At 38.5% G+C, this 24,049-nt stretch overlaps 2 protein-coding genes across 4 annotated transcripts in view; one reads left to right on the forward strand and one right to left on the reverse strand.

Moving 5' to 3' along the window:
* Positions 1–6,120, forward strand: part of cnot6l (CCR4-NOT transcription complex, subunit 6-like) — a 74,804-nt gene extending 68,684 nt beyond the window's left edge. For all 3 annotated transcript variants that reach the window (XM_055640314.1, XM_055640331.1, XM_055640322.1), the window contains one exon: positions 1,963–6,120. In XM_055640314.1, the coding sequence (XP_055496289.1) occupies positions 1,963–2,172 (210 nt within the window). In that variant the 3' untranslated portion in view covers positions 2,173–6,120. The remainder of the gene's footprint in view (positions 1–1,962) is intronic.
* Positions 6,121–16,280: 10,160 nt separating this feature from the next.
* On the reverse strand, positions 16,281–23,666 carry LOC129700129 (interleukin-8). The gene is made up of 4 exons (XM_055640344.1): positions 22,153–23,666; positions 19,402–19,534; positions 17,499–17,582; positions 16,281–16,966 (listed from the first exon to the last, which is right to left on the reverse strand). The coding sequence occupies exons 1-4, from the start codon at positions 22,211–22,213 to the stop codon at positions 16,960–16,962; spliced, it is 285 nt and encodes a 94-aa protein (XP_055496319.1). The 5' UTR covers positions 22,214–23,666; the 3' UTR covers positions 16,281–16,959.
* Positions 23,667–24,049: the final 383 nt, after the last annotated feature.

A 24,049-nucleotide genomic window follows, 5' to 3' on the forward strand; every position in this document is an offset into this window, starting at 1 on the left:
TGTTACAATCCTTCCTGCCAGCTTCCAACACACTTCGATACAAAGTTGCAAGACAGGAACACTGAACTTTTCACCTCAATGGGATATCACAGCAAGTGCTTCAACAGGAGGGGGAGGGCGAATTGGTATTGCAATTGGAACTGCTGTGGCAGGCAGGGAAAGTGCAATTGGATTTTTTTTTTTAAGTCCACTGCTGAGGGAGGCAGCGGGGTGCTGGAATCTTATGTTTGGGAACAGATTGAGTTGGGCGACCACGTCTCCCGTGGGGGCTATGGGTTATTGGTGCAATATTGAGTTGGGGAAAGGGTTGCGTTGGGGGACCAGACCTCCCGTGTGACAGGGACCCAACGGGTCCCACTTGGTCTGGTATATACATTAAAGTTTTGTAAATTGAAGTTGAAACATGCCAGTGCTATCAAGTTGGTACCAGTCTATCAAGATAAGTCTGCTTCTTGTAAAATAACTTGTTTGGTTTTGGTCTAACTTTCATTATAACTCAGTACTGTTAGATGCTGTGGAAGTTTGTGAGGATTTTCCAATCTTATGATTGTTGTTATAGAATGTGGATTAACAGTCAAGTGCTGCCATCTCATGATTTGTAATCAATTTCCTCTCATCTTTCCAAAAATAAATGTTGCAATAGAGAGATATATAAGAAGGAATTGCAGATGCTGCTTTAAACTGAAGATAGAAACTGAAGATAGAAGATAGAAGATAGAAAGGGGGGACTTGATAGAGGTCTTTAAAATGATGAGAGGGATAGACAGAGTTGATGTGGACAAGCTTTTCCCTTTGAGAATAGGGAAGATTCAAACAAGAGGACATGACTTCAGAATTAAGGGACAGAAGTTTAGGGGTAACATGAGGGGGAACTTCTTTACTCAGAGAGTGGTAGCGGTGTGGAATGAGCTTCCAGTGGAAGTGGTGTCGGCAGGTTCATTGGTATCATTTAAAAATAAATTGGATAGGCATATGGATGAGAAGGGAATGGAGGGTTATGGTATGAGTGCAGGCAGGTAGGACTAAGGGAAAAAAGTTGTTCGGCACGGACTTGTAGGGCCGAGATGGCCTGTTTCCGTGCTGTAATTGTTATATGGTTATATATGGTTATTATAGAAACAAAATACCCTTCTTCCTCTGGAGAGAAGGAATGGGTAGAGAAGGAAGAAGGGTCTCGACCTGAAACGTCACCCATTTCTTCTCTCCGGAGATGCTGCCTGTCCCGCTGAGTTACTCCAGCATTTTGTGTCTATCCTTTGTAATAGAGAGAGACAGGTGTAGAAAGATGTGTTTCGCCATCTGGTTAGCCATAATCAACTAACAAAATGTATAGGAACTGCAGATGCTGGTTTACACCAAAGATAGATACAAATGCTGGAGTAACTCAGCGGGTCAAACAGCATCTGAAGAAAAGGAATAGGTGACGCTTTGGATTGAAACCTTTCTTCAGACTGAGAGTCACGGGAGAGGGTAACTCGAGGTATGAAAAGGTTCAGAACAAATCAGAGCCGGCAATGAAGACCAAGGAAAAGTGGAGACCACAATGGTCATTGTTGGCTGTTGAAGAGGTGTTAACAATGGGATATATGGATGCGACCAGTGGAACTTGCAAGGCGACTAGGATGGGGCAGGGGCGGAGAGAGAGAGAATGCGGGGGTTACTTGAAATTAGAGAAATCAACATTCATTCCGTTGGGTTGTAAGGGGAAGCTTATGGAACATTGTGGGCTCATAGAAAATAGGTGCAGGAGTAGGCCATTAGGTCCTTCGAGCCAGCACCATCATTCAATATGATAATGGCTGATCATCCAAAATCAGTACCCCATTCATGCTTTTTACCCAGGAACCCCCTTTGAACCCTGTAAGTTTTGTTCTGTGAACAGTTTAATATGTTTTCACGGAAATGGATAGTAGTCGATGGATGTTCACAAGATTCAGATTTTCTTTATGTTTTCTCTCCTAGGGTGTTATTGACTACATTTTCTATTCCAAGACGCTAATGAAAGTGCTGGGTGTTCTTGGTCCTTTGGATCCTCAGTGGCTTGCAGATAACTCCATCACTGGATGTCCGCACCCTCATATTCCTTCCGACCACTTCTCACTGTTAATGCAACTTGAACTTCAGCTTTCCTTGCCACCTTTGAATGGTGTGCACTTACCCAGCAGGAGGTAGTGGAGCCCTGACCTGGAGGCACTGCCTGCTTTTATGGACATGTACAATTGTAAAATCAAAGTATGACGGAGTGAAGTATGGCCTGTAAAAAAAAAAATCTTGTTTTCTTTTTTTTTTAAATGTGTGTTCGATAGGTTTCTAGTGTTACAGTTTCATAGTTTATTTCACTGTATTGTCATTAAGTCTGGAGCAAACAAACTTTAAAAGCTGTTTTACCCAGTTCTTTAGGGACACTGGAATTAACATTCTTCATAACTCTGAAAGTGATCAATCTCACAACGTTATGTGTTGTATTCATGTTTTCCTGTTGGATTATATATCCAAACTGGCATTGAAACAGCAGCATTACATGCTTTGCTAAACAGTGCTTTTGATTGTTCGTCCAAAGACCAACAGGCAAAATACCTTGACATTTTTGTTCTGAGCTTTGTCCCTGCCCTAGTTGCCTTGGATCTATTTATATATTTGTTACCAAAATTGTCTTGACTCATTTCACAAATTTGAATGAAACTTTAATGCTTTTCCATTTGTCATCCTCCCCTATCCCATGTCAATCACTTGATCTCATTTTTTACTTTAATTCCTTGATGCGTTTACTTCTTCAATATGTTTTTGCTTTTGTTGACCAGTATTCCCTCTTTATTCTGGTCTTTTGCCTGCTGAGTAGATTCTCTTTTTAGATCTTGAATGAGGAGCTAATTGAAGCCATTGTGAATTCTGTCCAACTGTGATGTGATTTAATGCTATTCTATATATGTTTTTCTTTTGCATGATATGTGATTTATACTTTTTTTCACTAAAGATACCAATTATTTATTGCTTTGAGGAAAGAGAAGCAAAGTTCAGATTTTTCACATTGATTACTAAAAATGTATTAAAGGAAATAAGAAGTCTTTTGCGGAATCAAAAAAGCACCCAATATTTTAGAAGAAAAAAAACTGCTACAAGTCATTTTTCATCCCATTCAAATTGTCAATCGGCTCCTAAGTGGGCAAGTTGGTCATGGGTGTCACCCAATGCTATGCATTATAAGCCAACATGGGTTACAGTTCAGTTTATCCTGGCGCAGTGAAATAAACCATAGAGCAAGCAGTAATTGATGTGCATCAGAAATAATTTGGTCACAACATCAAGTGAAGCACCTTAAAATTATTGTACAACAAATTTGTACCATCTAATGGTCGTTAATTTTTAAGTTGTTTATTCCAACAACGTATTGCACTTTATAAATAAATGGGTTTTGGTTGTGTAATAAATATGACCTGTGTCTCGTGTCCCCCACATCCAGTTTTAGAAAAAAAACGACTACATTTCAAGAACCAATGGGCAGGGTTATTTGAATCAACAGAACAACATAACTTCTGATGTGAAAAATCAGTGTTTAGTTTAATATATAATGCTAGTATTACATTGAATAAAGTTTACAAGTGGTCAAAGCCTATTTATAGTATTACCAATAACCTCCTCTGATATCTTTGACTGGATCTTTCACTTCAAGATTATCTGAATTCTGAAGTTTTAAGTCAGCACTTTAATTCTATGACCTACATTTTTGAAATGTGTAAGCTTTTTAGGATCAAGATTGTGTAGTAAAATAAAATTGATCAGTGAGAGACCAGGAGGACTAAGTAAGTCCTAAAATAGTTGTTTTTTTGTTGAGAGAATTTGAACATTTTAGTCCCTTTTATATATCCCATGCCTTGTGTATAAAATCAAGGTTGTCTTGCTTCTTGAAACATGATAACTGTGTTTCATTCTTGCATTATTTTAATACCTACAAGCAATATTATCGTCCCGTACTTCACTCCCAATATTTTGTCAGATCTATATGTATAAAATGGAATTTAAACTTCATCTGTAATGATTGTATATGAACTTCAGAGGATCCCATTTACTGAATATTTGTTTTCTTTTTTTATAATTGAAGAGGAAAACTGTTTTTGGGAAAGCTTAAATGTTAATAGCTTTAAACTTTGTCTGCTTTCCATATAAATGAATTGAGACACTCTGTTGCAAGAGGGTGTTTCTCAGGTTTTCTTTGCTTCTGTCTGTATTTTTCCAAAATTCTGATAACTGTACTTTAAAAGAAAAATATACATATAAAAAATTGATGGAAAAAACATTTTAAAAAAAAAAAACAGTGAAATGTAAATGCGAGCAAATTTGGCAAATGTGTATATCAAAGTTCAGGCAAAAAATAAAGAAAGCACAGTCAGATTCATGTAGGTTTCAGTCCTGTTTATGTCAATTGTTTCATTACAATGTGCCTCATTCGATTTGCTCAAGCAGCATCACTGCCCAAGCAAGCAGAGAAAACCTGACAGGCCTTCTCCAGGCAACTTTTAAAATTCTGTACAATAAATCTATTAAGATTTGTGAGATTTTATGTAAAAAAAACATGGAGAAAAACAACTTAAAAACAATTTTGTACAAGCTCTGTAATGTGTTTATCTTTGGTGTAAAGAGTGTGAGACATTGGAAACTGTACCATAAGTCAGGTATGGCACAATGAGTTCTGAGACCAGCTGCTTTTTTTCCATCCCATTCCTAACATGGCTTGTATTTTGTTTTTACCTTCATGTAAGGCAGGAGACCTATTCTCAGCGACAAAGCTGCATACGCATAGTCTTCATTACTTTTTGGGTATTGTGTATTTTGATGTGGAAAAGCTTCCCCTTCCTTGCTGAGTAATAATTTATCTTATCAAAAGTACTTACAAACTTCAATGGGTTGAAAAGCTACTGAATTCCAGTCTTTCAAGGTTTCATATCACTCAGCATTTTTGTTAACGTCATTTAAAACAAAGTACGGGTTTCATGACTTAATTCAGTTCTAAAAGGCAGATTTTTATAGAGGTACTTGTATATTTCTAGGAATTGTTCAGAGCCTGATTGTATACTGCAGAGAGCCAAAAATGTGTTCAATTAAAACTACCAAAAGTCAACCACTTTATCAGATTTTAATTCACTGTGTGATTTTAATGGTAAATTAAAGGACTCCAATTGATCAAATTAAAATGGTATTTTCCACATCAGTTCATGGGGGCTTTTTCTAAGTACCTCTTTTTAAATTAGATCAGACTCCAAGAACTGAAAAAGATTATTGCACTTTTGTTAATTTAATTGACTTCAAGTTGATTTATATTCACATACCTCTTTCTTGATAAATTGTAAATGACTCTTTAAAAACTTGGTGGTTTTGCCAATCAGTTAGTTCATATCTCAACCTACCCACCACTATGTCATGTGACTTGACTGAAAATGGCTGAATAAATAGGTTCAGATTTTTGCATGTTGTACATCAGCTGTTTAGCCGCTACTGCAAGATTTATGTTGTTTCGAAGGCAAAGTGATTCTTGAATTGATGTACTGTGCTGTAAACAACGAATGGATGCCCATGGAGACTCTTTTTGAATTTGTTTCATCAGTTGGACTCTGGAAAGTATAGGTTCAAGACCTCCGATACACAATTTTAGAAGATTTAACTTGTAATTGGTAAGTGTAGTTACGATTTTTAAAAAAGGTCTTGGAATATATTTCACAGAGTGGCCAGTGGGACTTTAGAGTTAAATTGCTGCATAATTTGGATATTGTGCATGCTTTGAAATGATCAATTGTTAATTGTTAAAAATGAGTGATATGACTCTTTGAGACCCGTGGTGCTTCTGTTTGCAAAACTTGCTTATATTGTATTAAAAGATTATAGTTTGTAAACGTGGTAGCAGTAATTTCGTTTTTTAAACACTGATCAAAAATGTTCAGCATTTGGCCATTTTATTTTTTTTTACATTTTTTCAAACAAATATTATTGCAATTAAAGATTATCATGATGGTTAATAGGTTACGAAAGTTGTTTGTTCTGCGTCATCAGAGTCTGCATTAAAATGTTGGATAGTATTTATTCTCCAGAACTATGAGCAGTCAGATATTTGCCCCCCCCCCCCCCCCCCCCCCCCCCCCCCCCCATCCACAAAAATGTTTGTTCCTTTCCAAAGTCAATTGATTAAAATGCAATAGTTGAGTTTGAGTAAATTGGCTCTTACTGATCTATTGGGTTGCAATTTACATGGATTGTGTATGTAATAGGAAGTTCCTGAATTTTCTCCAGCTGAATTTCTTTAAATAAACTTTTAAAAATGTGATATGTATGAAAGTGAAAACTTTGAATTTGCAAAGACTCTTAAATGTGGTGCATTATCTGATCTGCTCTTGACTGCAGTTCGTTCACTGTAATTTAGAATATACGAACCAAGCCAGTAACTGTTCACACAATCTGTCTTTAAATTTTTGGCAGCTCAGATGGTAGTGTTTCACTTGTACTACGAGAAGAAAGTTTTTTGAAAGGTAATTTTTCCATATGGAGGTCAGGTATTGCTCTCAATGTATGGGGCTAAATTATGTCTGCTTGTTCCCTTGCACCTGTGTATTCTTTTCCTTTAACTGTAGGCAATAAACAACCGTTAAAAAATGTTTCTTGTGTGTTTAATGAAACTTGAATGATAAAATGAACAGCTTTGGGAAATGAAATGAAATGATTCAATTTATTGTCATTGTCAGTGTACAGTACAGAGACAACGAAATGCATTATATATATCAATATATATCAATGATTTAGATGAAGGGATTCAAAGTAACATTAGCAGATTTGCAGATGACACACCTGGATGGCAGTGTGAACTTTGAGGAGGATGCTCTGAGAATGCAGGGTGACTTGGACAGCTTGGGTGATTGGGCAGATGCAGTTTAATGTGGATAAATGTGAGGTTATCCACTTTGGCAGCAAAAACAGGAAAGCAGATTATCTAAATGGTGTCAAGTTGAGCAAAAGGGGAAGTACAATGGGATCTGGGGGTCCTTGTTCATCAGTCAATGAAAGTAAGCATGCAGGTACAGCAGGCAGTGAAGAAAGCGAATGGCATGTTGGCCTTCATACCAAGAGGAGTTGAGTATAGGAGCAAAGAGGTCCTTCTGCAGTTGTACAGGGCCCTAGTGAGACCACACCTGGAGTATTGTGTGCAGCTTTGGTCCCCTAATTTGAGGAAGGACATTCTTGCTATTGAGGAAGTGCAGCGTAGGTTTACAAGGTTAATTCCTGGGATGAAGGCACTGTCATATGCTGAGAGAATGGAGCGGCTGGGCTTGTATACTCTGGAGTTTAGAAGAATGAGAAGAGATCTTATTGAAACATATAAGATTATTAAGGGTTTGGACACGCTAGAGTCAGGAAACATGTTCCTGATGTTGGAGTCCAGAACCAGGGGCCACAGTTTAAGAATAAGGGGTAGGCCATTTAGAACGGAGATGAGGGAACACTTTTTCACACAGGGAGTTGTGAGTGTGTAATTCTCTGCCTCGGAGGACGGTGGAGGCCGGTTCTCTGGATACTTTCAAGAGGGAGCTAGATAGGGCTCTTAAAGACGGGGAATATGGGGAGAAGGCAGGAACGGGTTTCTGATTGGGGATGATCAGCCATGATCACATTGAATGGTGGTGCTGGCTCGAGGGGCTGAATGGCCTACTCCTGCACCTATTGTCTATGACCGACCACATTAGCACCACCGGTAAGTTGGTTTTATTTCTAAATTAATACTAATCGCCCCATAAGGCAATGTAAATTGGATACACTGTTGTGAATGTTTAGTTATTCAATCTTATGTTTTCTGCAGTTTCTTTATTGTCTTGTAGCAGCAAAACATCCTGCAGAATTAAACAATTTATTTATTTAATAAACCAGATTGATAGAGAAGTTTATAGACTAAAATTACACCGCATTTTGTGTCTATCTTTGGTATAAACAAGCATCTGCAGTTCGTCCCTACACATTTAATAGAAAAGTTGTTATGGATTGGTAATAATGTGAGCATTACTTTCTTTTGACCCATTATGTTTTAAATATTTTTCCTTGAGCGGCAGATTTTAATATGACATGTGGAAACATTCATAACGTTTGATGTAATGATTCCTATTTATTCAAAATTAATTAAAAGTCTTTCCTGCCGATTTAGGACTACTATAGATAATGGTCATTCTAAATGGTCAGGGGGGCTCTCATGGAAGATTAAAACTGAGATTCAAATAAATCTGCTATGTCTAAGAGTAAGAAATTGATTGTTGAGTAAGAAATTGAGTATTGATTTGAGGTAAAAAAGAAAGGTATGAAGTGGAGGGAACTGTTTCAAATATATGTTAATTATATAAATCAGAAATTCTGATTATATTTGTGGACATTACAAAACTTAGAAGATTGGTGTCATAGGGGATAGAATTGAGAAATGACAGTATAATATGTGACGGGGAATAACTAGTGCTGCCACATTTAGTGAGCTGTGAACTTGGGCTTCAAGATCTCTCTGCGTATCCATTCTGTTAAGGGTTCCCTCAACCTCCGACATTCCAGGGGAACCTATCCAAGCCTATCCAACTTCTCCCTGCAGCTGAAATCTTCAAATCCAGGCAGCATTCTGGTAAACTTGCTCTGACCGATCTCCAAAGTGTTCATATCTTTCCTGTAATGGGGTGACCAGAACTGTTGCAATATTCTAAATGCAGCCTAAGCAAAGTCTTACAGAGCTGCATCAAGACTTCCTGACTCTCACAGTGCCCTCCATAATGTTTGGGACAAAGACTCATCATTTATTTATTTGTCTCTTTACTCCACAATTTGATATTTGTAACAGAAAAAAAAATCACAAATGGTTAAAGAGCACTTTGTCAGATTTCAATGAAGGCAATTTTTATACATTTTGGTTTCACCATGTAGAAATTACAGCAGTTTATACATAGCCCCTCCTCCCTCCCCCTCCATTTCAGGGCACCATAATGTTTGGGACACAGCAATGTCAGGTAAATGAAAGTAGTCATAATTAGTGTTTTGTTGCATATCCTTTGCATACAATGACTGTTTGAAGTCTGCGATTCATTGACATCACCAGTTGCTGGGTATCTTCTCTGGTGATGTTCTGCCAGGCCTGTATTGCAGCCATCCTTAGCTTAAGCTTATTTTGGGGGCTAGTCCCCTTCAGTTTTCTCTTCAGCTCATAAAAGGCATGCTCAATTGGGTTCAGATCATATTGGCCACTCAAGAATTTACCACTTTTTAGCTTTAAAAAAAAACCCTTTGTTGCTTCAGCAGTATGTTTGGGATAATTGTCTTGCTGTGGAATGAGTTTTGAGGCATTTGTTTGAATTTGTGCAGATAGGATGCGTCAATTCACTTCAGAATTCATTATGCTACTACCATCAGCAGTTGTATCATCAATGAAGATAAGTGAGCCAGTACCTTCAGCAGCCATACATGCCCAGGCCATAACACCCCCACCACCGTGTTTCACAGATGAGGTGGTATGCTTTGTATCTTGGACAGTTCCTTCTCTCCTCCATACTTTGCTCTTGCCATCACTCTGATATGTTAATCTTCATCTCAACTGTCCACAAGACCTTTTGCCAGAACTGTGGTTGCTCTTTTAAGTACTTCTTGGCAAACTGTAATCTGGCCATCCTATTTTTGCGGTTAACCAATGGTTTGCATCTTGAAGTGTAGCCTCTGTATTTCTGTTCATGAATTCTGCGCACAGTGGTCATTGACAAATCCACACCCAACTCCTGAAGAGTATTTCTGATCCGTCGGACCGGTGTTTGGGGATTGTTCTTTATTATAGAGAGAATTCTTCTATCATCAGCTGTGGTCTTCCTTGGCCTGCAAGTCCCTTTGTGATTGGTAAGCTCACCAGTGCTCTGTTCTTAATGATGTTCCAAACAGTTGATTTTGGTAAGCCTAAGGTTTGATTGATGTCTCGAAAAGTTTTATTCTTGTTTCTCAGTCTCATAATGGATTATTTGACTTTCATTGGCACAACTTTGGTTCTCATGTTGATAAACACCAATTAAAGTTTCCAAAGGTGATGGAAAGACTGGAGGAAAGATTAGGAGCTGAGAGCTCTCTTAAACCTGCATTATGGAGGCAATTAAACACACCTAAGCAATTATTGTAAAGCAATGTGTCCCAAACATTATGGTATCCTGAAATGAGGGGAGTATGGATAAACACAGCTGTAATTTCTACATGGTGAAACCAAAATGTATAAAAATACCCTTTAATAAAATCTGACAATGTGCACTTTAACCACATGTGATTTTTTTTTTCTTTTACATATCTCATATTGTGGAGTACAGAACAAATAAATAAATTATGGGCCTTTCTCCCAAACATTATTGAGGGCACTGTATATTTAATGCTTCGAGCAATGAATCCAAGTTTCCGTAATTGCCACAACAATGTTTTTCCAAGCACTGGTCCACGCTCTAGATTCGTCAGCTTTACCCACAATACTCCTTGCATTGAAGTAAATATATTTTAGCCCATCATTATTCCCATGGTCATGAACCTCTCCCTGCCAATCCTTTCTTTGAGACTTGCGTGTTATAACCGCTTCTTTCTCATCAGCCCTTCACTTTGCTGACATGCTGCTCTGGTCACTTCTCCCCCACCCCGTCATTTTAGTTTAACCGCTCCCAAGTAGCACCAGCAAGTCTACACTAGAATTGGTGGGAAAAGTTGGATGGGTTGGTGACAGTTGATCCATTTAACACCTGCAGAATTATTCCAGTAAATGGTTTGAGTGAATGTTGGTACAATTGTATCATGGGGTCGAAACAGAAATGCAGGAAATGTTAGGCCAGGTAGCATCTTAGTTTGGTGATACAGCATGGAAACTGACCCATCGAATCCATGCCTGCCATCGATCACCCATTCACACTAGCTCTATGCTATCCCACTTTTGCATCGAGGGAGAGAGAAATTTCAACATTTCCGTTCAATGACCCATTATCAGATCTGCATAGATCTTCACTTTCCACGTAGACTTTTCTCCCCAATCTACCAAGTCAGGGCGGTACAGTGACACAGCTGTGGAGTTGCTGCCTTCTAGTGCCAGAGATCTGGATTTGATCCTGACTACAGGTGCTGTCTGTACAGAGTTTGTGACAGCATGGGTTTTCTCCAAATGCTCCAGTTTTCTCCCACACTTCAAAGACGTACAGGTTTATGGTATAATCCTCCCCCTCTCCCCTCCATGAAGAAGGGTCCAAACCCGAAGCATCACCAAGCCAGTTTCTCCAGAGATCCGCTGAGTCACTCCACCATTTTGTGTCTGTCAAGTTTAATCTCTCTTTAGCAGCAATTTACGTACGTTCTGTTTGACCCTAATATTTTCAGCATTTTTTTTTAATTAAAAATTTCCAAGCGAGATACGAGATGCTGTTCATCCAATTTGCGTGTGGCTTCACTCTGGCAATTGAGGAAGCCCTGGACAGAAAGGTCAGTAAGAGAATGTGAAGAGGAGTTAAAATGGTTGGCAACCATTTTGGTATAAATAAATCAGCATCTACAGTTTTAATTTCATTAATATCAATTGCTTTTTGATGGTCAACATGGACAAAAGGTGGTGGGCTGAAGGATGTATGTGCATACAGACTGACTCCAGTTGGTACATAAGATCCGATGAAAGGTCATTGGTGTCTGTTGCACTAAACTAAGATGACCACGTTGACCTCTTCTGTTAACATGTTTAATGCTACCTCATTTACTGCTTATATTTGTGAATGACATTTGTCTTACTTTCCTTAGGTTTATCTAGCTTTCCCTTTAAATGAGTCTCATTCCTTAACTGCTATTTATGGTAGCAACTTCCATATTCAAGTAATTCTCTGGGTTATAAACAAATCACATGGATTCTGTAGATTTATTAGTGACCATTTTACATTTTGTCCTCGCTGATTTTGCCGAATAAGTGGAGGCATCTATGCATCCAGCTTAGGAAGTCTTTTTCTGTTCTAATAATAGACACAAGTTACTCTTTGCTTTTTCTCTTTTGAGAGCTACAGATTGTTCAGTATATTTTATGATAAAGCCATATTGGGTTTGATTTGATTTATTTTAGTGTTTAGTGCATCAACATACACGATTATCGTCCTTGTAATGGGATGACCAGTACTGCAAGCAATCCTCCAAATGTGGCTAAACCAAGGTTTTATGTAGCTGCCACATGACTGATTCTTATGCTCAATGCCCTGTCCGATGAAGGGAAGCATATCTTATGTCTTTACCACTCTACGTGTGTTGCCACTTTCAGGGAGCTAGAGTAGTGGTCCCAAAGACCTCTCTGTACGTTAATGCTGTTGAGCGTCTTGTTATTTTCAAGAGTCAAGAGTGTTTACTTGTCATATATACTGGCAAAGGAACAATTAACTTCTTAGTTGCAGCAGCACAACAGGCCACTATTTACAATACACATAGTTAATGTATAAATAAATACAAATTCAATAAATTAATAAGTGCTACCCAAAAAAAACGTCTTTAGTGCCACCAAAGACAGTCTATAGATGTTCATAGTTGAGGTTAGTGTTGTGTAGTGTTCATGAGCCTGATGATTATTGGGAAGAAGCTATTATTGAACCCGGTGGTTCTGATTATCACATTCCTGTACCACCCCTTTGGTAGGAGTGAAATGAGAGCATACCCATCACCCTCAGAGATAGACACACCAAGGATCTTGAAGTTGGTGACTTTCTCCACCACCACTGTCGCTGAATGGTTTCATGATTTCATGGATCCATGATTTCCCCTTCCAACATTAACAATCAGCTTCTTGGGCTTGATGACATTGACTGATTCCAGAACACCAGTCTTGCTCTCAATTAGATTTTCAATTTCCCTCCTTTACCCAGACTCATCATTCCTGGTTATTCATCCATCAACAGTGGTTTGTCAGTGAATTCAAAAATGGCTTTGTAACTGTTTGGCTGCACTGTCATGTGTATAGAGTGAGTGGAGCAGGGGACTGAACACACTGCACTGTGATGATTAGCTACCACTGTGCTGATGATTATTGAGAAGGCTGATTTTCAGAAGGGAAAACCAAAAGACTATGCATCCGATTTCATTTGTGGGATAGTAGTGGAGAGCATTCCTGGGCATGTAGAAACATAGAAAATAGGTGCAGGAGTAGGCCATTCGGCCCTTCGAGCCTGCACCGCCATTCGATATGATCATGGCTGATCATCCAACTCAGTATCCCATCCCTGCCTTCTCTCCATACCCCCTGATCCCTTTAGCCACAAGGGCCACATCTAACTCCCTCTTAAATAAATTACCTTCTGTGGCAGAGAATTCCACAGATTCACCACTCTGTGTAAAAAATGATTTTCTCATCTCGGTCCTAAAAGACTTCCCTCTTATCCTTAAATTGTGACCCCTAGTTCTGGACTTCCCCAACATCGGGAATAATCTTCCTGCATCTAGCCTGTCCAACCCCTTAAGAATTTTGTAAGTTTAAGATTCCCCCCTCAATCTTCAAAATTCTTGCGTGTACAAGCCGAGTCTATCCAGTCTTTCTTCATATGAAAGTCTTGCCATCCCAGGAATCAGTCTGGTGAACCTTCTCTGTACTCCCTCTATGGCAAGAATGTATTTCCTCAGATTAGGTCTCTGAAGATCTGTACTGGGCTCTGCACATGGATGTGTTCCTAGAGAAAGCTCATCAGCTCTTCTGCTTAGCAGTTTGAGGGAGAGTCAGCATGTCACTGAATTTTCTATCACATTTCTATAGGTGTTTTTTATTTTCTAGAGAGCATACTAATTGGATGCATCAAGGTTCAGTAACTCAATGCACAAGAATGAAGGAGGATGTGATTTGGAAGACATCCTGCCTGGTTCCTGTACCAAAGAGGATGCACCCCAGCTCCTCCAATGACTACAGACCAGTGGCGTTGACTTCACACATCATGAAGTCCCTGGAGAAGTTGGTGCTCACACACCTGTGACCCTTGGGCAAGCCCTAGCTGGACCCCTGTGGTTCACTTACCAAACAAAGATTACCATTTATGACTGCCATCCATCCATCCATCTAGGGATTCAAGCGTACACCACGTTCAATCTATCTGTTTCTGAAGCTTGCCACTTGTCTCCTAACTAATAAAATTTAAATGAGTGACGTATAAAAGTCAGGAAAACCCTGCACCAATTTATGAAAATTTTTTTATTTTGTACCAAACAAAAAGATGGGGGTTGAGGATGCCCTCATCCACCTGCTCCACCGTTCCTATGTTCACTTCGATAAGCCAGGAAGCATTGAGAGTCATGGTTTATGACCTCCAGTGCTTTTAACACCTTCAGCAACAGACTGGTTCCACCAAGATACACGACAGAACACCGCAGGAAATCCTTCTTGCCTATGGCTATCACACTTTACCACCTCCCCCCCAACCCATCCTCCCTCCTCAATCTTTGCACATCCCCAAAGCTTTTACACTAGTCACTTTAATTTCATGTTTCATGTATTTTGTGTTTTTTATGACTGTTGGCAGATTATTTTCCCTCCTGGGATAAATAAAGTTCTATCGTATCAATTGGTATCGTCAAGCACTGTTTGTTGCTACCATCAAGAAGAATATTTTGGTACCTTTATCTCTAGGTTGATGAACTGTTTCTATCCACCAACCATCAGGCTCTTGATCCACAGTACATAAACATAACCACAACCCTACCTCAAAAACAAACTGCTTTTATGGGTTGCACCACATACTTCAGCTTGCACTATTATGGTCTAAATATATAGCATAAGAAATAGGTAATTGATTTATTCATTGCACCTGGAAATCTTTAGTATATAAGAGTTTCATTATTCTGTTATAATGATAATTAAATACAAGTTACATATGACAATTAAACATGTTTTACTCTTGTCCACTACCTGCCATTGCCAATACAAAACAAACCCATCTCTTTTATCTTGCAGCAACATCACATTCATGTCTGCGGCACAGTGACATAGCGGTAGAGCTACTGCCTTACAGCACCAGAGACTCAGATTCAATCCTGACTACAGATGCTTGTCTGTAAGGAGTTTGTACGATCTCTCGTGAGCTACGTGAGTTTTCTCCGAGAACTTTGGTTTCCTCACACACTCCAATGATGTACAGGTTTGTAGGTTAATTGGCATGGTATAAATGTGAAATTGTCCCTAGTGTGTGTAGGGTAGGGTAGTGCAGAGATCAGTGCGGACTTGGAGGGCAAATGTCCCTGATTCCATGCGGTATCATTAAACTAAACTAAGATTTATCGATTATTTTATAATACGGAGCAATAAAATGATTAACAAGGATCGAGTTACTAAACAAACATCCTTTATTAAATGTGAACAATTAACAGCAGTGCACAGTACATCAAAGCATTAATATTCATATCAATTGGTACACATGTTCTTGAAGATGCATGCTAATTGAGATGTTCCACAAATCCTGAACATTATTCTATTTATACGTGTAAATTTGTAAAAGAAAATATATAACTAATTTGTGAGGAATTTTAATGATTTACAAAAAAAGTGGAATGAAAGATGAACAGAATGAGCAGTAACTGGAATTGTGTATTGACCATTTCATTTATAAAAAAATATTGAATGTACTTTAAACTGTTGACAGCAAAATATATATAAACCCGCAATTTCAAAATAGCTCATCAACCTGTTTTCCACAATATCAAAATGTAGCTGTGCTAAATTCAGGACACTGAACAATGGGCCTGAAATTCTCTTTTTCTGGTGCAGGTTCTGTACCAGGCAATCAAATGTTACCATTAATTACTTCAGGAAATTTATCTTGAGCCTGTCATTTGTATGATGTCCACAGTGCTGGAGACTTCATTGGTATCAAAAAGTTATTTTGCCTGGTTTGGCATCATTTGGGAAGAAGTATTTTTCACATTCCTGGCTTGTGAAAGATGTGGTCTTGCATCCTGCTGCAGGTTGAAGCCTGCTGTATCAGTAAAAGGGAGACTGATGTGCCCTTTCTCTTCTGGGTAGGTTCCACATTGTGAATGTCTTGGTAATTGTTCCCTGCCAAATTGCTTGCTGCTTTGGTTCAAGAAACCATAACTTTTATTTTGCCTGATCTAGAAGCTATATCCATCCATCTTAAGTCCAGTCCGATCACCTATCATTTATCCACAATTTTTGCTTTGACTCAACCCACCTCCTCTAGCCATAATCTGCAACCTCTCTGGCTCCTCCATCAGCAACCCAACGATCATCTTGCTGTTTTGTTTGGATGGCGGGATGGGGTTAAGGGGACGGGAGACGTGAGCAACTCACACAAAACAAACGTATCTATCCCTTCCAGCCACAGTGCCACACAAACACTTTTTAATGGAAGCCCTTCAATTTCTAGCCCAATATTTACTCGAATTATTACACATCACATTGTTTTCACATTGCCATTATATCTGATTACTCTGTAGATCTGGAAATCCTAGAATCAAACAGTGGTCAATGTTGGATCATAACAACTATTAAGACATGCAGGTATTAGCATTTAATCCATGTAAATCCATATGAAAGAATAATTTTCAGATATTAATGAACAGGAGAAAAATATATTTCATTGTAATTTTACACTTTTATCATTTTGATTGATGCATAAAACTATTTTGATTATTAAAATAATGCTCAGAAGCTATCATATGAAAGAGTAAAACACGATTGAAAGATTTCAGTGGATTTCTGAATATCGTGATAGGACCAATATACAGGTGAGAGAATCAGAGATGCGAGAGACTGCAGATGCTGGAGCCCATGGCTGGAAACAGAAAACATTTCAGCTCTGGGCCTGTCTGTTACAATGCACATTTAGTGGCAAAAGCTTGGTTCAGTAACTATATAATCTGTTCTTTGGAAGTTGTGTTTTGTTTCATTCAGCCAATTGACCTGCAATTGACCAGGAGGTCTTCAGCATTTCATTTTCTAGGAAATAACCAAAAAAAATAGTGAGTTTGAAACATGAGATTGGTTTTAATTGCTGATCACATTTATTAAAATACGCTGGATAACATTTTATTCTACTCATAAATTAGTGATTGAATAAGCCCAAAGTGAACAGAAAAACATAATCTTTGGATGAACTGTGAAATGAAGACATGCAAAAGTGGCTCATCAAAGATCATCAGTATTATCACTGCCTTATTCTTCAATCAATGCAAATAAAAATATTTTTTCTGGTTATTTTCATAATGCAGTTTCCCAAGTGCAAATAGGCTACTGCACTTCCTATGTACTAACATTAGCTGTAATGACTTTTAAGATCATGAAAGACATTCTTTAAATTTGCATCTTTTTCACATTGATGATTGTACATTCTTCTTCAAGTGGCTGTCACCTCACACTGCACATGACCTTGAGTAGTGCATAGTCAGTGTTTAGACAGCAGGTACAGCAGCCAGCTGAGATCCAGATGTTATTAAAAGTAAATAACTTTGCAATAAGGAACATGATTTACCTTTCGGTCAAAATATTAATCACTTTTTTGACCCACGCAGCTTGGGGATTCACACAGATCTTTGCATCGTCCTTCAGTGTAATTCTGTAATGCATAATGAGAAAATCTGTTGGGTGAAACGTCTACCAGCCTCCTATAAGTAAATTTTGTATTGCAGTTTAAATGAAAAACGATTTAATATTTCTATGAAGCAAGCGATACCCAATTGTAGAATAAAATCAAACACATTGTATATTACGGCTACCAAATCAAAGTCCATTATGCATCGGAAGTAAAATTCTGATAAACTTCAGATAAACCTTTCTGACATCTATCAGCTTTGTTGACTGAAAGTACTTAATAGCAATAGAACTAACTCTTATGTTAAGACGTGTGTACGAAGGAACTGCAGATGCTAGTTTATAGACCCAAAAAGCTGGAGCGAAGGAATAGGTGACGTTTTGGGTCACTTCTTGGTAGGTTGCGCCCGTAATGGCTACCTTGCCAACAGTCTGTCTCCTCCCTTCCTTCTTTGTTGTTTTTTAGTATGTGTTGAATATATGTTTTAGTGTTCTTTAGCTTGTTTTATGTGGGGGGAGGGGGGGAACTTTTCTTAAACCTCTTGCCTCGATGGGGATGCATTTTTTTTTTCTCCAGTATCATATCTCAGTCTGCACTGTGGCCTAACATTGTGGAGTTGGTGGCCTAAGATGTGGACCGACTTCAGGAGTTCGAACCGCGGGAGGCTGCGTACTTTAACATTGTGGTGTTCACGGCCCCTGGTAAGAGACCGACTTTGGGAACTCCAAGCCCTGGAGGCTTCAACCGCCCCGACGCGGGGGCTTCAATCGCCCCGACGCAAGAGCTTTGATCGCCCCGACTGCGGATGGTTCGACTGCCCCAACCGCGGGAGAATAAAGAGGGAAGAAGATTAGACTTTATTGCCTTCCAACACAGTGAGGAATGTGGGGAATCAGCTGTGGTGGATGTTCATGTTAACTTTTATGTAATTGTGTGTCTTATTGCTTTTTTTTTTACTATGGCTGTATGGTAAATCGAATATCACTGCACCTTAATTGGTGCACATGACAATAAAAAACCTTTGAACCTTTCTTTGAGACCCTTCTTCAGACTAGGTAGGGATAAGGGAAATGAGATATATAGATGATGTGCAGAGATTAAGAACAATGAATGAAAGATATACAAACAAGTAACGATGATAAAGGAAACAGGCCATTTTTTGCTGTTTGTAGGATGAAAACGAGAAGCTAGTGCGAATTGGGTGGGGGTGGGATAGAGAGAGAGGGAATGCCGGGGCAACCTGAAGTGAGAGAAATCAATAACTCTCTCCGATTTATAAGAGTCCACATCTTGAACAACGGATACAGTAGATGATGTTGGAGGAGGTGCAAGTGAGCATCTGCCTAATCTGAAAGGACTGTTTGGGTCCCTGGACAGAGTCGAGGGAGAAGGTATAGGGACAGATGTTGCATTTTCTGCAGTTACTGGGGAAGGTACCTGGGGAGGGGGTGGTTTGGGTGGAAAGGGAAGAGTTAACCAGGGAGTTGCGGAGAGAACGGTCAATGCGGAAGGCAGAAAGGGGTGGAGAGGGGAAAATGTGGCTAGCGGTGGGATCCCGTTGGAGGTGACGGCAATTTTGGTGGATTATGTGTGGTATCTTAAGACATTTGTTATATTTATATCAACATTTTCCTACAGTGATTGTCTAAGGAATCTATAATAAATATGTGGATTGGATATTATCGGTGTTAGGGGTTCATTTGCCTATTTACACTATAACAATATTTATCAATTAACCCTGCTAAGTCTACAAAGATCAACCAAAATATATTTCAGACTTGTGAAGTTGAATTTTTAGATATACTGCTGAAATATAGGAAATGAAATTAACCTTTGTACTTACATAATCTCTACCTTTCTGCAGTACGAGTTCTGAGGGAAGATATCAATGTGCTGAAATTTTCTTGGATGAATGAAATGAGATGAGACTTTCACACATCTGCATCTTGTGATTTTTGGATTTGCTAAACATAGACCTATGGTGAATAAAAAAGAACAAGAAAGTCTACAATGGTACCAATAATGGTGAAAGTAGTAGGTGAATAAATTTGTCCCAATGATCCAGACAGCTCCCTGAATGAGAATTTACTTTTACAATATAGAAAGTTCTATCCAAAATGCAGTTTCACAAATTATTTTTTTTAATTTATTTAAAAATATATATATTTTTATTAGAAGCAAACATATTATGGTAAAGTAGAGTTACATATTATAGTAAGAAAAACTTTTCATATACATCAATCATACATTATTAAAATGTTCAATTGTCGATTAATTCTGCTTCTAGTGTATTTTTATGTAGATAGAAAGAGAGAGAGGAAAAAAATAATTACAAATATCAAAAAAAAAGAAAAGGTAGAATGAATTACTTATCATATGTCATTGGAGATAAGTTCGTAGATTATAAAGTATAACTTTTCATCTAATCCTGAGTTCAAGCTTCAGTTGGGTTTTCGTGCTGGGCCAATCTATCCCTTCAAATAGTTAATGAATGGAACCCATATTTTAACAAAAGGTTCTTGTTTGTCCATTAAGACAAATCTGATTCTTTCGAGATGTAGGGTCTCCGACATTTCCACAATCCACATTTTAATTGTGGGGAGTTTCACAAATTCTTAACCAATTGTGACTTTGCAAGTTATATAACTTTGACTTCAGGCCTTCAGGTTTTCGATACAATCAATTCAAGGGAGAATTCCTAAACTACCTGTATTTTACAGAACACAATGTTTGTGGTTTGCAGTGTCTGTCCTTTATTCTGCGGCAAATTTTATTCTCTTCATTTCCTTTATTAGTTAAATCATCGCTACTTTGTTTGCATTTCCAAAACTTCTACCATTTATGACTGCCATCCATCCATCCATCCATCCAGGAATTCAAGCAGTCACCACGTTCAATCTATCTGTTTCTGAACCTTGCCAATTGTCTCCTAACTAATAAAATTTAAATGAGTGACGTATAAAAATCAGGAAAACCCTGCACCAAGTTATGAAAAAAAAATTATTGTGAATCCTATAAAAGGATTTTATTCTCTGCCTATTAAGGCGAATGGTACTGACACTGAGAAAGGGAATGCATTCTCATTTCAGGCTGGCAGTATCAGGACCTTGGAGGCTCCAGTTGGGTTGTAGTGCTGCAAACTGCAGAACGTGGTCGCAGCACAACCGATTAGTTCATTAACAAAACAACTATTGAAGTGTAGTTACTGAAGTGCTCTAAATTGGAAAAGGCTGTGCCATGCCTTAACCAAGAAATGGCTTGAAAGGAACCTCACCAGTCCAAGGGTGAGAAAACTCATGATCGATTGGGTTTAATTACCAATTACCAAAAGTGAAGTAACTCTGGTTGCTCATCAGCCCCAAATCCACTGATACCATGAAAGAGAAAGTGAAGCACAGGTGCATTACCAGGTTCTAAAGAATGAGCTCCAGATTTTGAATCAATGTGAAATTCTACAGTGAATTACTTACTTTACAATTTCAAATCTGTTGGGGATATGGGACTGTATGGATTTAATTTGAAAGGGTGCTAAATTGTTTTACATTTTGTAAGGAGTATTACAGGTTTATTGGGAAAGCTTTTTTTTCTTTGCTTCGACAAACCAAAAATGCCAAATTGTCAAATAAAAATTCTCACAAAATTGAATTAAATATAATATGAATGACCACACAGAAAGTGGAACAATACATCTTTAAGAAAAAATGGGTTTAACATTTGAAATAGAGGTGGATGTTGATCAATATATAAGGAAGGGACAGTGGGATAAATTTTGGATCGCTGGACCACTGAGCTAGGATAGCATAAGGTTTGTTTATTGTCCGGTGTTATAGAATTCAAATCTTATGTTATTAAGAAATGTTTTAAAGTCCTACCTTTCTGTATCTGTCATGATGATATCCAGCACTATCCAAGAACCTTTGCCTAATTTGTCTGTAATCTTAATGATTTCCTTGAGAGGAAAATATCTCTAAAGATACAAATTTCTCTGGTGCAATCAACAGAGGGAATGGGTGTAACTCTAAGTCACTAGAGACAGGAACCTTATCCATTGACAGAAAATATTGTAAAATTGGTCCCAATGTTTCAATGAGACAGCTTAGCCATTCCGGTAGCCATTCTGTGAATTGGTAGCCATTCTGTGACGGGCAGCAGCCACTACAAAGTGACAAACAGGAGAACGGGTCTGAATAATTTGAAATTGAAATATTTCACGTTAAAAAATGCTTATACTTTAATTGCATTGGGGCAATGTCCATGAAAACCAATAGTGAATGCTACTGACTTCAGTTTAAATTAACAGATTAATTAGGTCAAAACTTATCTACATTGATTCAACGTAGAGCTCAAAATCATCCTCAAAAAGGTCAATTATTTCAGTAATACACCTTTCCTGTAAAATGAGAAAATGTTGCAAAATATTTCTCTGAAAGTATTCTCGCAGAGAATAGATACATTCCAAGAATTTACATTTATCATTTAATGTTGATAAGAAATGAATATTAATTGTATATGCAAATCGTCCTGTTTTAACTAGTTGACAATGTAGCAATGCTCAGAAAGGCCACCATGCCAATGCATGGCGACTAATACTTACCATGAGCAGCTAGGCAAATGACAACTGCTGCTATCAACAAGAATGTTGCCTGAATCTTCATCGTCAATGAGTCTGTATCACTTCTGCTCCTCTGTCAGCAGCTGCCAGTCTTCAGAGTGTGTTGGTTTAGCAATTTAACTGTTGTATTTATCTGCAAGTGCAGAGGAAGTTATGACATCAGACAAACACAACGACGTAAGCACATTCAGATATTTTTACGGTTTTGAACAATTTCTTCCAAAAATAATGATGCAATTATGCATTTTCCATTTGTTTATGCCATATCCATTTGTTTATGCCTTGTTTTAAAATCAATGATTCAGGACATTGGTAACATCTAAAGATGATTTATTGGCTGCTAGTGCCTCTTGTGATTTTAGGAATATGATGCTTGAGTTCGTATTGCAAATTCTCTCATTCTGCCAGTCAATGCGGATACTTTATCAATGCAAATTCCAGTTTAACCGTCCCATTATAATAAAAACATTAACATTTCTCTTCAGACAAATGCTACTTGTCTAACAGGTTTCCAGCAATTTGTTTTTATTTCAGATTTCCAGCATTTGTAGTTAACGTACACTGAGATGTAGTGACTTTTGTGATGTGAGTTTACAATTCACTGCATTTAAAGACTATCCATTAATATGAGCATCGTTGAAAGCAATGCACAATGTTTTGTGGCCTTGCGGCACCTGTCCAACCTGCTGGATTTACAGGTGCGCAGCTTACTGAACTGCGCCAGCTATTGGCAGTGGCATTAGCTGATGGTAGTCCCTTGTGCAATCGATACACTTACTGCTCCTCCAGCTTCGCTTTTACAGAGGGGCAAGCTTACTATTATTGCAGCCAAGAGGAGGCTGCCGACCAATTTTAACCATAGTTGTAATGTACAAAAATGTTTCGCTCAAGCTTATCAATGTCACTGCCTTCACTTTGCAGAATGATAGACAATAAACAATAGGTGCAGGAGTAGGCCATTTGGCTCTTCGATGTGATCATGGCTGATCATCCCCAATCAGTACCCCGTTCCTGCCTTCTCTCCATATCCCCTGACTCCGCTATTTTTAAGAGCCCTATCTAGCTCTCTCATGAAACCATCCAGAGATGATGACTGGCATCTTCCAGCAGATCAAGCTGCCACTTTCCTTGGAAGTCGTAGTATTTGTTTTTGGCAGTGATTTTATCTATTTTCAGTCTGGCTGTGAGCTAACAGCTAAGTGCACATCAGCTTCAGACTGTAACTGTAAAAGATGCCAAGTGGTGCAATGTCTTCAGTAAACCAGCAGGTGGAGCAAGACAACAGTACGTCTGGTCAAGCTGTTCCATTACATTCTTCCAGTTTGTATCCCAAATACTCACTGTCAGATCCACTGACCTCGCATCACTGACCATTGACAAGGATAAAGGAGGAAATTAATGGTTTGAATCAGATGATGGAGCGGAGGTACAAAACAAGTATTTTGCATCTGTATTCAGTTTGCAGGTTGCCCCAAATTGGTGGAGTTACAGACGGTGAGGAAGGATAAAATGGATATTGCGGGCTTTATATCAGTTACAGATATGGGTGTAAAAAGGGAAAAGAGGTATTTAATCCGTACAAGGGTGAGGTGTTGCACTTCGGGTGGTTGAATGCAAGGGAAAATATAAAGTTAACGGGAAAACCCATAACATCATTGATGTGCAGAGAGATCTTGGGGTCCAAATCCGTAAAGGAGTACGATGTGCCGGCCTTCAACGAATGTGGCATTGAGATTTAGGAAGAGTTAGGAAGTCATGTTGCAATATTATAAAACAGTGGTTAGGCCACATTTGGAGTATTGTGTACAGTGATAATTTCCCCATTACAGGATGGATTCGGAGGCTTTGGAGAGGGTGCAGTAGAGGTTTATCAGGATAC

The sequence above is a fragment of the Leucoraja erinacea genome, chromosome 1 (genome assembly GCF_028641065.1).
Source record: "Leucoraja erinacea ecotype New England chromosome 1, Leri_hhj_1, whole genome shotgun sequence".
Taxonomy (NCBI): domain Eukaryota; kingdom Metazoa; phylum Chordata; class Chondrichthyes; order Rajiformes; family Rajidae; genus Leucoraja; species Leucoraja erinaceus.

Bases quoted from the DNA above. Each gene is read 5' to 3' on its own strand.
- LOC129700129 (XM_055640344.1), bottom strand. From the start codon at position 22,213: ATGAAGATTCAGGCAACATTCTTGTTGATAGCAGCAGTTGTCATTTGC. The intron at 19,535-22,152 runs GTAAGTATTAGT...TATTCACCATAG, and splicing joins CATTTGCCTAGCTGCTCATG to GTCTATGTTTAGCAAATCCA. The intron at 17,583-19,401 runs GTAAGTACAAAG...TATGCATTACAG, and splicing joins TGCAGAAAGGTAGAGATTAT to AATTACACTGAAGGACGATG.